At 76.4% G+C, this 13,970-nt stretch overlaps 1 protein-coding gene across 1 annotated transcript in view; it reads right to left on the bottom strand.

The window, feature by feature from the left end:
* The window catches only part of RYR1 (ryanodine receptor 1), a gene marked incomplete at its 3' end in the record, with an annotated part of 133,229 nt that overhangs the window by 47,412 nt on the left and 71,847 nt on the right, over window positions 1-13,970 (bottom strand). Inside the window, 12 exon segments of the mRNA XM_075914612.1 lie at window positions 464-556; window positions 1,501-1,588; window positions 1,823-2,063; window positions 3,154-3,269; window positions 3,271-3,469; window positions 4,700-4,830; window positions 5,561-5,642; window positions 5,908-6,146; window positions 9,658-9,718; window positions 10,885-10,934; window positions 11,753-11,874; window positions 13,243-13,310. Coding sequence (XP_075770727.1) covers window positions 464-556; window positions 1,501-1,588; window positions 1,823-2,063; window positions 3,154-3,269; window positions 3,271-3,469; window positions 4,700-4,830; window positions 5,561-5,642; window positions 5,908-6,146; window positions 9,658-9,718; window positions 10,885-10,934; window positions 11,753-11,874; window positions 13,243-13,310 — 1,490 coding nt within the window.

Genomic DNA, 13,970 nt, shown 5'->3' with positions numbered 1-13,970 from the left:
TTGGACCGGGCGGGGGGGTCACTCGGACCGGGTGGGGGGGCCCGCGGGACAGAGCGGGGGGTCACTTGGACCGGGCGGGGGGGTCACTCGGACCGGGTGGGGGGGCCCGCGGGACAGAGCAGGGGGGCACTTGGACTGGGCGGGGGGGCCCGTGGGACAGAGCGGGGGGGCACTGGGACCGGGCGGGGGGGTCACTCGGACCGGGTGGGGGGGCCCGCGGGACAGAGCAGGGGGGCACTTGGACTGGGCGGGGGGGCCCGTGGGACAGAGCGGGGGGGCACTGGGACCGGGCGGGGGGTCACTCGGACCGGGCGGGGGGGCCCGCGGGATGGAGCGGGGGGGGCCCCCGGAGCATTTCCCACGCGCTGGGCCGTGCGTGGGGCCCTCCAGGGCGCCTGGGAGCGGGGCCGCACAGCGTCCAGGCAGCGACCCCACGGCTGGACCCCGGCCCCCCAGGCCTCACCTTGGACATCTTGCTCTTGCTGTCGGCCGTGAGGAAGGACATGTTGTTAATCTCGTTCTGCACCACGAAGTTCTGCTCCTCCCGCTTGAAGTTCTGGGGGAGCCCGACCCCGGTCAGTCGCCCCGGCACCCCGGCACCCCTGTAGGCCCCGGCCCAGTCCCCACGGCCAGCGCCCCGCCCGGCCCCTCCCCCGGGACCCCCACCTGGCTCCCCTTGGCCAGCACCCCCCCGGCTCCCCGCCGCTCAGCCAGCCCCCCCGCTGGGCCCCCGCCTGGCTCCCCTTGGCCAGCGCCCCCCCCGGCTCCCGGCAGCCCAGCCCGCCCCACCTGCTGGGCCCCCGCCCGGCTCCCCTTGGCCAGCACCCCCCCGGCTCCCGGCAGCCCAGCCCGCCCCCCCGCTGGGCCCTGCCCGGCTCCCCTTGGCCAGCGCCCCCCCCGGCTCCCCGCCGCCCAGCCAGCCCCCCCGCTGGGCCCCCGCCCGGCTCCCCTTGGCCAGCACCCCCCCGGCTCCCGGCAGCCCAGCCCGCCCCACCTGCTGGGCCCCCGCCCGGCTCCCCTTGGCCAGCGCCCCCCCGGCTCCCGGCAGCCCAGCCCGCCCCACCTGCTGGGCCCCCGCCCGGCTCCCCTTGGCCAGCGCCCCCCCCGGCTCCCCGCCGCCCAGCCAGCCCCCCTGCTGGGCCCCCGCCCAGCTCCCCTTGGCCAGCGCCCCCCCCGGCTCCCGGCAGCCCAGCCCGCCCCACCTGCTGGGCCCCCGCCTGGCTCCCCTTGGCCAGCACCCCCCCGGCTCCCGGCAGCCCAGCCCGCCCCACCTGCTGGGCCCCCCGCCCGGCTCCCCTTGGCCAGCCGCCCCCCCGGCTCCCCGCCACCCAGCCAGCCCCCCCGCCCGGCTCCCCGCCGCCCAGCCAGCCCCCCCGCCCGGCTCCCCGCCACCCTGCCAGCCCCCCCCGCTGGGCCCCCGGCCAGCCCCCCCGCCCGGCTCCCCGCCGCCCTGCCAGCCCCCCCGCTGGGCCCCTCGGCCAGCCCCCTGCCTCCACGTACGTGCGACTTGGACCAGTAGATGAAGACCTCGCCCACCATGCGGAACAGCTCCTCGGCGTCCGAGTCGGGCTCCATCAGCCACTTGGCCCTAGGAAGCCGGGGGCAGGGTCAGCCGGAGCCCCGCCCTTGCCCGGGGGTGACTGGGCCCCCTCCCCCGGGGGCTCCAACCTTGCGGGGGGGCGTACGGCCACGGCCCGTCATGTGGCACTTGGAGCAGGGCCCCGCCCCCTCCCGTGGCCAGGCCCCGCCCCTTCTCGCGGAGGTCCTCCAGGCCAGGCCCCTCCCCCGTGGCGGTCCCGCCCCCTGCCGTGGCCCCGCCCACCTGTTGTTGTCCACGTAGCGGATGAGCAGCGGGTAGAGGGCGTACAGGTCGCGGCAGAGCACGGAGAACTCGTCGCGGATCAGCAGCTCCGCGTCCTCCGACTCCGCCTTCACCTCCAGCCGCAGCTGCTCCTCCTCCGCCAGCACCTTCCCCGCCCGCTTCTTCAGCTTCTCCATGGTGGGGATGAAATGGGAGCGCAGCAGCTCCGGCCGCGCCTTGCTCACGATGGGCTGGGCGAAGACTGGGGGGGGGGGGCGGAGAGGTCACGGCCCCGCCCCCCCGGAGCCACCCCCGCCCCCACCCCCTCACCGCGCCTTGCTCACGATGGGCTGGGCGAAGACTGGGGGGGGGGGCGGAGAGGTCACGGCCCTGCCCCCCCGGAGCCGCCCCCGCCCCCACCCCCTCACCGCGCCTTGCTCACGATGGGCTGGGCGAAGACTGGGGGGGGGGGGCGGAGAGGTCACGGCCCCGCCCCCCCGGAGCCACCCCCGCCCCCACCCCCTCACCGCGCCTTGCTCACGATGGGCTGGGCGAAGACTGGGGGGGGGGGCGGAGAGGTCACGGCCCCGCCCCCCCCGGAGCCGCCCCCGCCCCCACCCCCTCACCGCGCCTTGCTCACGATGGGCTGGGCGAAGACTGGGGGGGGGGGCGGAGAGGTCACGGCCCTGCCCCCCCGGAGCCACCCCCGCCCCCACCCCCTCACCGCGCCTTGCTCACGATGGGCTGGGCGAAGACTGGGGGGGGGGGGCGGAGAGGTCACGGCCCGGCCCCCCCGGAGCCGCCCCCGCCCCCACCCCCTCACCGCGCCTTGCTCACGATGGGCTGGGCGAAGACTGGGGGGGTGGGGGGGCGGAGAGGTCACGGCCCTGCCCCCCCGGAGCCGCCCCCGCCCCCACCCCCTCACCGCGCCTTGCTTACGATGGGCTGGGCGAAGACTGGGGGGGGTGGGGGGGCGGAGAGGTCACGGCCCGGCCCCCCCGGAGCCGCCCCCGCCCCCACCCCCTCACCGTGCCTTGCTCACGATGGGCTGGGCGAAGACTGGGGGGGTGGGGGGGCGGAGAGGTCACGGCCCTGCCGCCCAGCCCCCCCCTGAGCCGCCCCCACCCCCGCCCCCTCACCACGGCCAGATGGAGCCGCGCCCCCCGGAGGGGAATGCCCCACCCCCCCCCCACACCGCCTCGGACGGGAACACCCCTTGTCCCACCCCTGAGCCAGCCACCCCCACGCACCCCGGAGGGGAACGCCCCTGCCCCGCCCCCCCGAGCCAGCCACCCCCCCTCTCCCGGAGGGGAACGCCCCTGCCCCGCCCCTGCCCCGCCCCTGCCTGGTACCCGCCAGCCGCTTCATCCAGGAGGCCTCGTCGATGCCCAGGTTGTTGACGATGATGCGCATGATGTTGCCCAGCAGCGTGTTGAGGTGCTCGGAGGTGACCTGGGTGCAGCAGGGCCCCTGGGGGTGGGTCTCGGGGCCCCCGCTCCCACCAGCGGGGCAGGTAGTTGCAGAGCATGGGCAGCGTCACCTCGATGACATGCGGCATCTCCGTGTAGCGGGCGCCCGACTCCGCCAGCCCGCTGATGTCCCGCAGGAGCCGCTCCAGCGCCGGGATGTCGGGGCACATCTCCTCCACGCAGCTGGGCAGCCCCAGGACTGCGGGGGGGCGGGGTTACCCACGGGGGGCACGGCTGCACGAGAACGCCCCCGCGGCGGGGACCCCCAGAGGGGGCTGGCACCCGAGAGCGGGGAGCCGGCAGGGCGTGGACGGGCAATGGGGGGGGCATGGGAGGGGAATCGGGAGCCCGGGGGCGCCGAGGGGACTGGGGAGCCCGGGGGCGCCGAGGGGACTGGGGAGCCCGGAGGTGCCGAGGGGACTGGGGAGCCTGGAGGTGCCGAGGGGAATGGGGAGCCCGGGGGTTGCCAAGGGGAATGGGGAGCCCGGGGGTTGCCAAGGGGACTGGGGAGCCCGGGAAGGTGCCGAGGGGAATGGGGAGCCCGGGGAGGTGCCGAGGGGAATGGGGAGCCCGGGGGCGCCGAGGGGAATGGGGAGCCCGGGGAGGTGCCAAGGGGAATGGGGAGCCCGGGGGCGCCAAGGGGAATGGGGAGCCTGGGGAGGTGCCAAGGGGAATGGGGAGCCCGGGGGTGCCGAGGGGACTGGGGAGCCCGGGGAGGTGCCGAGGGGACTGGGGAGCCCACAGTGCCAAAGGGAGGATGAGGGGAATGGGGAGCCCGGGGGAGCCGAGGGGAATGGGGAGCCCGGGGGAGCCGAGGGGACTGGGGAGCCCGGGGAGGTGCCGAGGGGAATGGGGAGCCCGGGGGCGCCGAGGGGAATGGGGAGCCCGGGGAGGTGCCGAGGGGAATGGGGAGCCCGGGGAGGTGCCGAGGGGAATGGGGGCAGCCAGAACGGACTGCGCCGGCCGGGGGGTTTATTGCTCCTCCGGCTACAGCCCAGCACAGACGGGAGGGGGCCACAGGAGTCGGGGCCAGGATGCCTCAGCCCCCTTGGGGTAGCGGGTCCATCGCCCCCCCAGACCCTCTGCCCCCAGCTTAGGCTGTTTCCTTCCTGTTTCCCAGCCAGCAACTGCCCCTTCCCCCGAAACCTGGTGTTCGTGACACACACACCCCCCGGAAATGGGGGGGGGTTACCGGCCCAGGCTGGGCCAATCCACATGTGGGGGAGTCCGTGGGAATCGCCCAGCCCAGCGCAGGGGACCCCGGGTCACAGCGCAGACACCCCCCAGCTACGGCACAGGGGGCCCGTGGGGCGCAAAGGGACGTGGGGGGCCCGTGGGGCGTGGGGGGGCGGGGCGGGGGGGCCCGTGGGGCGCAAAGGGACGTGGGGGGCCCGTGGGGCGTGGGGGGGCGGGGCGGGGGGGCACTCACTGGCGCGTTCCCGCGGGGACTTGGTGGTGTAGACGGAGCAGGGGTTGTGAGCATTCAGGTGCGGCTCCAGGAAGGCCACGGGCATCGCGGCTGCCAGCCGGGCCAGGCACTCGCCCAGGGCGGGACGCTGCCTGCGGGGGGCCCGATCAGAGACATTTCGGCTGGATAGCCGGCCCCCAGCCCTGCGCCCCCCGGTTCCCTCTGCGCCGGCCCCCACCCCGCACCCCCCCGGTCATCCCCGGCGCCGGCCGCCACCCCCGGTCAGCCCCTGAGACCTCCCCCCCCCGGCCCCCACCCCGCACCCCCCCAGTCCCCACCCCTCTGGTCACCCCCTGCGCCCTCCCCCCCGGTCCCCACCCCGCACCCCCCCGGTCAACCCCTGCGCCCTCCTCTGCCCCCATCACCAGGATGTGCCCCTCACTGCACCCCCATCACCCTCGCTGTGCTCCCACTTACCCCATTGTACCTACTGCTTTCTGCCCCCACCCCACCTTGCCCTCTGCTGCCCCCCGGCCCCTGCCCCTGGCCATGCCCCCCGGCCCCTGGCCCTGCCCCCCGGCCCCTGCCCCTGGCCGTGCCCCCGGAGCCTGGCCCTGCCCCCCGGCCCCTGCCCCTGGCCGTGCCCCCGGCGCCTGGCCCTGCCCCCCCGGCCCCTGCCCCTGGCCGTGCCCCCGGAGCCTGGCCCTGCCCCCCGGCCCCTGCCCCTGGCCGTGCCCCCGGCGCCTGGCCCTGCCCCCCGGCCCCTGCCCCTGGCCCTGCCCCCCGGCCTCTGCCCCTGGCCGTGCCCCCGGCGCCTGGCCCTGCCCCCCGGCCCCTGTCCCTGTCCGTGCCCCCCTGCCCCTGTCCGTGCCCCCGGCTCACCGCTCCACGTAGGGGTTGCGGGTGGTGCCCAGGGAGTAGATGCTGCACAGGGTGCGGTAGCAGGAGACTTGCACGTCGTCCACTGGGGGGAGGAGAGGGGGGCAGGTCAGGGCGGGTGTCGTTTCCCCCGCAATCCCCTGCCCTGGGCTGGAGGGACCCCCCGGAACCCCCCAGTGCACCCCGCCTGGGGCAGCAGCAGCCGTCTTGCCTGGCCCTTGCCAGGGATTCCTCCTGGAAACCGCGGTCCTGAAGCAGGGGGGCTCCCAGGGGGGCCAGTCACGTGGGCAGAGCAGGACCTGGGCTGCCCCCCCCCCCCCCCGGAGCCCCTCCCCCGGCCCGGCCCTTACGGATGACGTCGTCCCCGAAGCGGTGCTGGGCCAGGTGCTCGAAGAGGGAGGTGAGCACGGGCAGCAGGGCCACGGTGGTGTAGCTGATGTTCTGCGCCACCCCCTTCACCTGGGTGCGCGACTGAGACACCTTCCCCAGCTTCAGGTTCTCCACCATCTTCTCGATGTCCTCCGAGGCGCTCTCGAAGAACGAGCGCAGCCCGGCCTTCACGATCTCCGGCCCCGACTTCATCACCGTCCTGCCGCGGGAACGGCTCAGCCCTGGGCACTGGCGGCTGCCGCGCCTCCCCAGAGCCAGCCGCAGCGCCACCGGGCGGGTCCCTGTACAGCCAGCCCCGCGCCTCCCCAGAGCCAGCCTCAGCGCCACCCGGCGGGTCCCTGTACAGCCAGCCCCGCGCCTCCCCAGAGCCAGCCGCAGCGCCACCAGGCGGGTCCCCGTACAGCCAGCCCCGCGCCTCCCCAGAGCCAGCCGCAGCGCCACCGGGCGGGTCCCTGTACAGCCAGCCCCGCGCCTCCCCAGAGCCAGCCTCAGCGCCACCCGGCGGGTCCCTGTACAGCCAGCCCCGCGCCTCCCCAGAGCCAGCCACAGCGCCACCAGGCGGGTCCCTGTACAGCCAGCCCCGCGCCTCCCCAGAGCCAGCCGCAGCGCCACCGGGCGGGGTCCCTGTACAGCCAGCCCCGCGCCTCCCCAGAGCCAGCCGCAGCGCCACCGGGCGGGTCCCTGTACAGCCAGCCCCGCGCCTCCCCAGAGCCAGCCTCAGCGCCACCTGGCGGGTCCCCGTACAGCCAGCCCCGCGCCTCCCCAGAGCCAGCCGCAGCGCCACCGGGCGGGTCCCTGTACAGCCAGCCCCGCGCCTCCACAGAGCCAGCCGCAGCGCCACCAGGCGGGTCCCCGTACAGCCAGCCCCGCGCCTCCCCAGAGCCAGCCGCAGCGCCACCGGGCGGGTCCCTGTACAGCCAGCCCCGCGCCTCCCCAGAGCCAGCCGCAGCGCCACCGGGCGGGTCCCTGTACAGCCAGACCCGCCCCTTCCCAGAACCGGCCACATCTCCACCCGGCGGGTCCCTGTACAGCCAGACCCGCGCCTCCCCAGAGCCAGCCGCAGCGCCACCCGGCGGGTCCCTGTACAGCCAGCCCCGCCCCTCCCCAGAGCCAGCCGCAGCGCCACCGGGCGGGTCCCTGTACAGCCAGCCCCGCCCCTCCCCAGAGCCAGCCGCAGCGCCACCCGGCGGGTCCCTGTACAGCCAGCCCCGCGCCTCCCCAGAGCCAGCCGCAGCGCCACCCGGCGGGTCCCTGTACAGCCAGCCCCGCGCCTCCCCAGAGCCAGCCGCAGCGCCACCCGGCGGGTCCCTGTACAGCCAGCCCCGCGCCTCCCCAGAGCCAGCCGCAGCGCCACCCGGCGGGTCCCTGTACAGCCAGCCCCGCGCCTCCCCAGTGCCAGCCGCAGCGCCACCCGGCGGGTCCCTGTACAGCCAGCCCCGCGCCTCCCCAGAGCCAGCCGCAGCGCCACCCGGCGGGTCCCTGTACAGCCAGCCCCGCGCCTCCCCAGAGCCAGCCTCAGCGCCACCGGGCGGGGTCCCTGTACAGCCAGCCCCGCGCCTCCCCAGAGCCAGCCGCAGCGCCACCCGGCGGGTCCCTGTACAGCCAGCCCCGCCCCTCCCCAGAGCCAGCCTCAGCGCCACCGGGCGGGTCCCTGTACAGCCAGCCCCGCGCCTCCCCAGAGCCAGCCTCAGCGCCACCGGGCGGGTCCCTGTACAGCCAGCCCCGCGCCTCCCCAGAGCCAGCCGCAGCGCCACCAGGCGGGTCCCTGTACAGCCAGCCCCGCGCCTCCCCAGAGCCAGCCTCAGCGCCACCGGGCGGGTCCCTGTACAGCCAGCCCCGCGCCTCCCCAGAGCCAGCCGCAGCGCCACCGGGCGGGTCCCTGTACAGCCAGCCCCGCGCCTCCCCAGAGCCAGCCTCAGCGCCACCCGGCGGGTCCCTGTACAGCCAGCCCCGCGCCTCCCCAGAGCCAGCCGCAGCGCCACCAGGCGGGTCCCCGTACAGCCAGCCCCGCGCCTCCCCAGAGCCAGCCGCAGCGCCACCCGGCGGGTCCCTGTACAGCCAGCCCCGCGCCTCCCCAGAGCCAGCCGCAGCGCCACCGGGCGGGGTCCCTGTACAGCCAGCCCCGCGCCTCCCCAGAGCCAGCCGCAGCGCTACCGGGCGGGTCCCTGTACAGCCAGCCCCGCGCCTCCCCAGAGCCAGCCGCAGCGCCACCAGGCGGGTCCCCGTACAGCCAGCCCCGCGCCTCCCCAGAGCCAGCCGCAGCGCCACCGGGCGGGTCCCTGTACAGCCAGCCCCGCGCCTCCCCAGAGCCAGCCTCAGCGCCACCCGGCGGGTCCCTGTACAGCCAGCCCCGCGCCTCCCCAGAGCCAGCCGCAGCGCCACCGGGCGGGTCCCCGTACAGCCAGCCCCGCGCCTCCCCAGAGCCAGCCGCAGCGCCACCCGGCGGGTCCCTGTACAGCCAGCCCCGCGCCTCCCCAGAGCCAGCCGCAGCGCCACTGGGCGGGTCCCCGTACAGCCAGCCCCGCGCCTCCCCAGAGCCAGCCGCAGCGCCACCAGGCGGGTCCCCGTACAGCCAGCCCTGCGCCTCCCCAGAGCCAGCCGCAGCGCCACCGGGCGGGGTCCCTGTACAGCCAGCCCCGCGCCTCCCCAGAGCCAGCCGCAGCGCCACCGGGCGGGTCCCTGTACAGCCAGCCCCGCGCCTCCCCAGAGCCAGCCGCAGCGCCACCGGGCGGGTCCCTGTACAGCCAGCCCCGCGCCTCCCCAGAGCCAGCCGCAGCGCCACCGGGCGGGTCCCTGTACAGCCAGCCCCGCGCCTCCCCAGAGCCAGCCGCAGCGCCACCCGGCGGGTCCCCGTACAGCCAGCCCCACGCCTCCCCAGAGCCAGCCTCAGCGCCACCCGGCGGGTCCCCGTACAGCCAGCCCCGCGCCTCCCCAGAGCCAGCCGCAGCGCCACCAGGCGGGTCCCCGTACAGCCAGCCCCGCGCCTCCCCAGAGCCAGCCTCAGCGCCACCCGGCGGGTCCCTGTACAGCCAGCCCCGCGCCTCCCCAGAGCCAGCCGCAGCGCCACCGGGCGGGGTCCCTGTACAGCCAGCCCCGCGCCTCCCCAGAGCCAGCCTCAGCGCCACCTGGCGGGTCCCTGTACAGCCAGCCCCGCGCCTCCCCAGAGCCAGCCTCAGCGCCACCTGGCGGGTCCCTGTACAGCCAGCCCCGTCCCTCCCCAGAGCCAGCCGCAGCGCCACCGGGCAGGTCCCTGTACAGCCAGCCCCGCGCCTCCCCAGAGCCAGCCGCAGCGCCACCGGGCGGGGTCCCTGTACAGCCAGCCCCGCGCCTCCCCAGAGCCAGCCTCAGCGCCACCTGGCGGGTCCCTGTACAGCCAGCCCCGTCCCTCCCCAGAGCCAGCCGCAGCGCCACCTGGCGGGTCCCTGTACAGCCAGCCCCGCGCCTCCCCAGAGCCAGCCGCAGCGCCACCGGGCGGGTCCCTGTACAGCCAGCCCCGCGCCTCCCCAGAGCCAGCCGCAGCGCCACCGGGCGGGTCCCTGTACAGCCAGCCCCGCGCCTCCCCAGAGCCAGCCGCAGCGCCACCGGGCGGGTCCCCGTGTAACCTGCCTCCACCCCACCGAAAGGGGCCGTGGCCCGTGCTGGGTGAGGGGTCCCTAGTTCTCCCCCACTTGCTTAGCTCCCTCCCCCTCCGCCTCACCCGAGCGGCTCACCTGGCGTCCAGCGAGCGAGCCAGGATGTGCAGGCAGTTCACCACGGCCGTCGCGTCCGTGCCTGGGGGGAGGGACCCGCTCAGGCACCCGGGGGCCTGCTGAGCCGCAGGGCTGGGCCCTGGCAGACGGGGGGCGGGGCAGGGAACAGCCTGGGGGGCAGCGTGGTGCAGGGGGCCCGGGGCCCGCTCTGCTGGGCACTCGCGGGAGCTGGGGGGGCCGGGGGTGACCCCTGCTGGCCGGTGTCTGTAGCACTGCCTGGGGGGGGGCACGTGGCCAAGCATGGCCGGGGGAGGGGTGTGAGCAAAGGGGGTTCTGGGGGGAGGGGCAGGGGGGTCAGGGGCCTGTGAGCCCCTCCCCCCAGGAGGACGAAGGCTCTGCCCTGGCTCCCGGGGCTGCACCTCTGAGCAGCAATAACCCTGCTCTAGGGCCTGGCTGGGCCGGGGGCAGGGCCGGGGGTCCCGCCGCCCTCACAGGCCGAGACACGGCTTAGGGGGCAGGGAAGGGGGGGGGCAGAGACACGGCTTAGGGGGCAGGGAAGAGGGGGCAGAGACACAGCTTAGGGGGCAGGGAAGGAGGGGGGCAGAGACACGGCTTAGGGGGCAGGGAAGGGGGGGCAGAGACACGGCTTAGGGGGCAGGGAAGGAGGGGGGCAGAGACACGGCTTAGGGGGCAGGGAAGGAGGGGGGCAGAGACACGGCTTAGGGGGCAGGGAAGGAGGGAGGCAGAGACACGGCTTAGGGGGCAGGGAAGGAGGGGGCCAGAGACACGGCTTAGGGGGCAGGGAAGGGGGGGCAGAGACACGGCTTAGGGGGCAGGGACAGAAGGGGGCAGAGACACGGCTTAGGGGGCAGGGAAGGAGGGGGGCAGAGACACGGCTTAGGGGGCAGGGAAGGGGGGGCAGGGTAACAGCCTGGGGGCAGGGACGGAAGGGGGCAGAGACACGGCTTAGGGGGCAGGGACGGAAGGGGGCAGAGACACGGCTTAGGGGGCAGGAGAAGGAGGGGGGCAGGAGAAGGAGGGGGGCAGAGACACGGCTTAGGGGGCAGGGGAAGGAGGGGGCAGAGACACGGCTTAGGGGGCAGGGAAGGAGGGGGCAGAGACACGCTTAGGGGGCAGGGAGACGAGGGCTGGGGGGAGCCCAGGGCAGTCTGGGAGGGGTCTCAGGTGCCCGACATGGGCTTTGGCTCCCCCCAGCCCCCAGCCCAGCCCCACGGCAGGGGCCCTTACCGAAGAGAGAGACCCGGTGCCTGACCAGGGCGGCAAGCTTGCAGAACAGGCTGGAGGGAGAGAGGGGGAGAGAGGAAAGAGTGAAAGAGAGAGACACTGCAGAGAAGGGGCAGAAAGCAGGGAGGGTGGGTGGGTGGGGGCCCCCTCACTCACAGCACTGGGGCACTGTGTGAGCGGCACCCCAGGGCCAGGCCGGCAGGGGCTGCGGGGGGGAGTGAGGGGCACCGGCAGGGCTGGGGGGGCAGGGGCCGTGGGGCACCGGCAGGCCTGGGAGGGGGAGTGAGGGGCACCGGCAGGCCTGGGGGGGGGGGTGAGGGGCACCGGCAGGTCTGGGGGGGGAGTGAGGGGCACCGGCAGGCCTGGGGGGGGGGGGTGAGGGGCACCGGCAGGTCTGGGGGGGGAGTGAGGGGCACCGGCAGGCCTGGGGGGGGGGGTGAGGGGCACCGGCAGGGCTGGGGGGGCAGGGGCCGTGGGGCACCGGCAGGGCTGGGGGGGGAGTGAGGGGCACCGGCAGGTCTGGGGGGGAGTGAGGGGCACCGGCAGGCCTGGGGGGGGGGGGTGAGGGGCACCGGCAGGGCTGGGGGGGCAGGGGCCGTGGGGCACCGGCAGGCCTGGGGGGGGAGTGAGGGGCACCGGCAGGTCTGGGGGGGCAGGGGCCGTGGGGCACCGGCAGGCCTGGGGGGGGAGTGAGGGGCACCGGCAGGGCTGGGGGGGCAGGGGCCGTGGGGCACCGGCAGGCCTGGGGGGGGAGTGAGGGGCACCGGCAATGCCCCACACCGGCAATGCCCAGTCACCACGCAGAGGAGGCGGGGGGCTGGCCTGCAGCTGGGGGGAGTCTGGCCAGACGCCCGGGGCCGGCCCCACTCACCCGGTGATCATCTCCTTCTCCTTGTTGGAGGCGTGGCCCCCGCTGCCCAGCACCTTGGCGGGCGTGGAGAGGAAGTAGAGGCAGTGGTTGTGGAAGTACTGGTTGATGAGGGGCAGCAGGATCTGAGGGGCAGGGAGCCGCGGTTAACGAGGGAGGTTCGGAGATGGGGCGGGAGGGGGAGGGGATCCCGGCTGCCTGGCTCCGTGTTCCAGCGCCGCCCCCCACGCCCCTCGCACCGGAGACCCACGGCACCCGCCTGCCCCAGCTTCCCAGCTCCATGCCAAAGCCCCGCCAGTGCCCCAGGGCCGGGCGGGGCTCAGACCCATGGGCGGGGCCAGGGCCCCAGGGCCGGGCGGGGCTCAGACCCATGGGCGGGGCCAGGGCCCCAGGGCCGGGCGGGGCTCAGACCCATGGGCGGGGCCAGCGCCCCAGAGCCGGGCGGGGCTCAGACCCATGGGCGGGGCCAGCGCCCCAGGGCCAGGCGGGGCTCAGACCCATGGGCGGGGCCAGCGCCCCAGGGCCGGGCGGGGCTCAGACCCATGGGCGGGGCCAGCGCCCCAGGGCCGGGCAGGGCTCAGACCCATGGGCGGGGCCAGCGCCCCAGGGCCGGGTGGGGCTCAGACCCATGGGCGGGGCCAGGGCCCCAGAGCCGGGCGGGGCTCAGACCCATGGGCGGGGCCAGGGCCCCAGAGCCGGGCGGGGCTCAGACCCATGGGCGGGGCCAGCGCCCCAGGGCCGGGTGGGGCTCAGACCCATGGGCGGGGCCAGCGCCCCAGAGCCGGGCGGGGCTCAGACCCATGGGCGGGGCCAGCGCCCCAGGGCCAGGCGGGGCTCAGACCCATGGGCGGGGCCAGCGCCCCAGGGCCAGGCGGGGCTCAGACCCATGGGCGGGGCCAGCGCCCCAGGGCCGGGCGGGGCTCAGACCCATGGGCGGGGCCAGCGCCCCAGGGCCGGGCAGGGCTCAGACCCATGGGCGGGGCCAGCGCCCCAGGGCCGGGCGGGGCTCAGACCCATGGGCGGGGCCAGCGCCCCAGGGCCGGGCGGGGCTCAGACCCATGGGCGGGGCCAGCGCCCCAGGGCCGGGCGGGGCTCAGACCCATGGGCGGGGCCAGCGCCCCAGGGCCGGGCGGGGCTCAGACCCATGGGCGGGGCCAGCGCCCCAGGGCCGGGCGGGGCTCAGACCCATGGGCGGGGCCAGCGCCCCAGGGCCGGGCAGGGCTCAGACCCATGGGCGGGGCCAGCGCCCCAGGGCTGGGCGGGGCTTAGACCCATGGGCGGGGCCAGGGCCCCAGGGCTGGGCGGGGCTTAGACCCATGGGCGGGGCCAGCGCCCCAGGGCCGGGCGGGCACACCCCGGGCAGCCTGTCCGGCGCTCCCAAGCCGTGACATCCAGCCGGCTCTAGCGCCCCGGCGTGGCTCAGAAGAGCCGGTGCAGGTTCTGCGGCTCCTCCCCGGGCCGCCGGCTCGCTGGGCGCAGAGCGACACACTGACCTTGGCAAAGAACTTGATCTCCTGCTCGTGGGGCGACTTCTCTACCCGCCCGCTGCTCACCACGGCCTCTGCGGGGAGAGCGCGCGTGAGTTCCCGGGGGCCGCGCCCCCTCCGGGCCCTGGGGAGCCGCCGCCAGGAACACGTTGAGGCAACCGGCCCCTGACGTCTCCAAGCCCCCAGGTGTTCTCCCCTGCTCTAACCCCTAGACCCCACTGCCGGCCCAGAACCCGGTGTTCTCCCCTGCTCTAACCCCTAGACCCCACTGCCGGCCCAGAACCCGGTGTTCTCCCCTGCTCTAACCCCTAGACCCCACTGCCGGCCCAGAACCCAGGTGTTCTCCCCTGCTCTAACCCCTAGACCCCACTGCCGGCCCAGAACCCGGTGTTCTCCCCTGCTCTAACCCCTAGACCCCACTGCCGGCCCAGAACCCAGGTGTTCTCCCCTGCTCTAACCCCTAGACCCCACTGCCGGCCCAGAACCCGGTGTTCTCCCCTGATCTAACCCCTAGACCCCACTGCCGGCCCAGAACCCAGGTGTTCTCCCCTGCTCTAACCCCTAGACCCCACTGCCGGCCCAGAACCCAGGTGTTCTCCCCTGCTCTAACCCCTAGACCCCACTGCCGGCCCAGAACCCGGTGTTCTCCCCTGCTCTAACCCCTAGACCCCACTGCCGGCCCAGAACCCAGGTGTTCTCCCCTGCTCTAACCCCTAGACCCCACTGCCGGCCCA

The sequence above is a fragment of the Pelodiscus sinensis genome, unplaced genomic scaffold, assembly GCF_049634645.1.
Source record: "Pelodiscus sinensis isolate JC-2024 unplaced genomic scaffold, ASM4963464v1 ctg182, whole genome shotgun sequence".
In the NCBI taxonomy this organism is placed as follows: domain Eukaryota; kingdom Metazoa; phylum Chordata; order Testudines; family Trionychidae; genus Pelodiscus; species Pelodiscus sinensis.
Note: the sequence above shows the minus strand (reverse complement) of the source record. Positions and strands in the feature narration are given on the sequence as shown.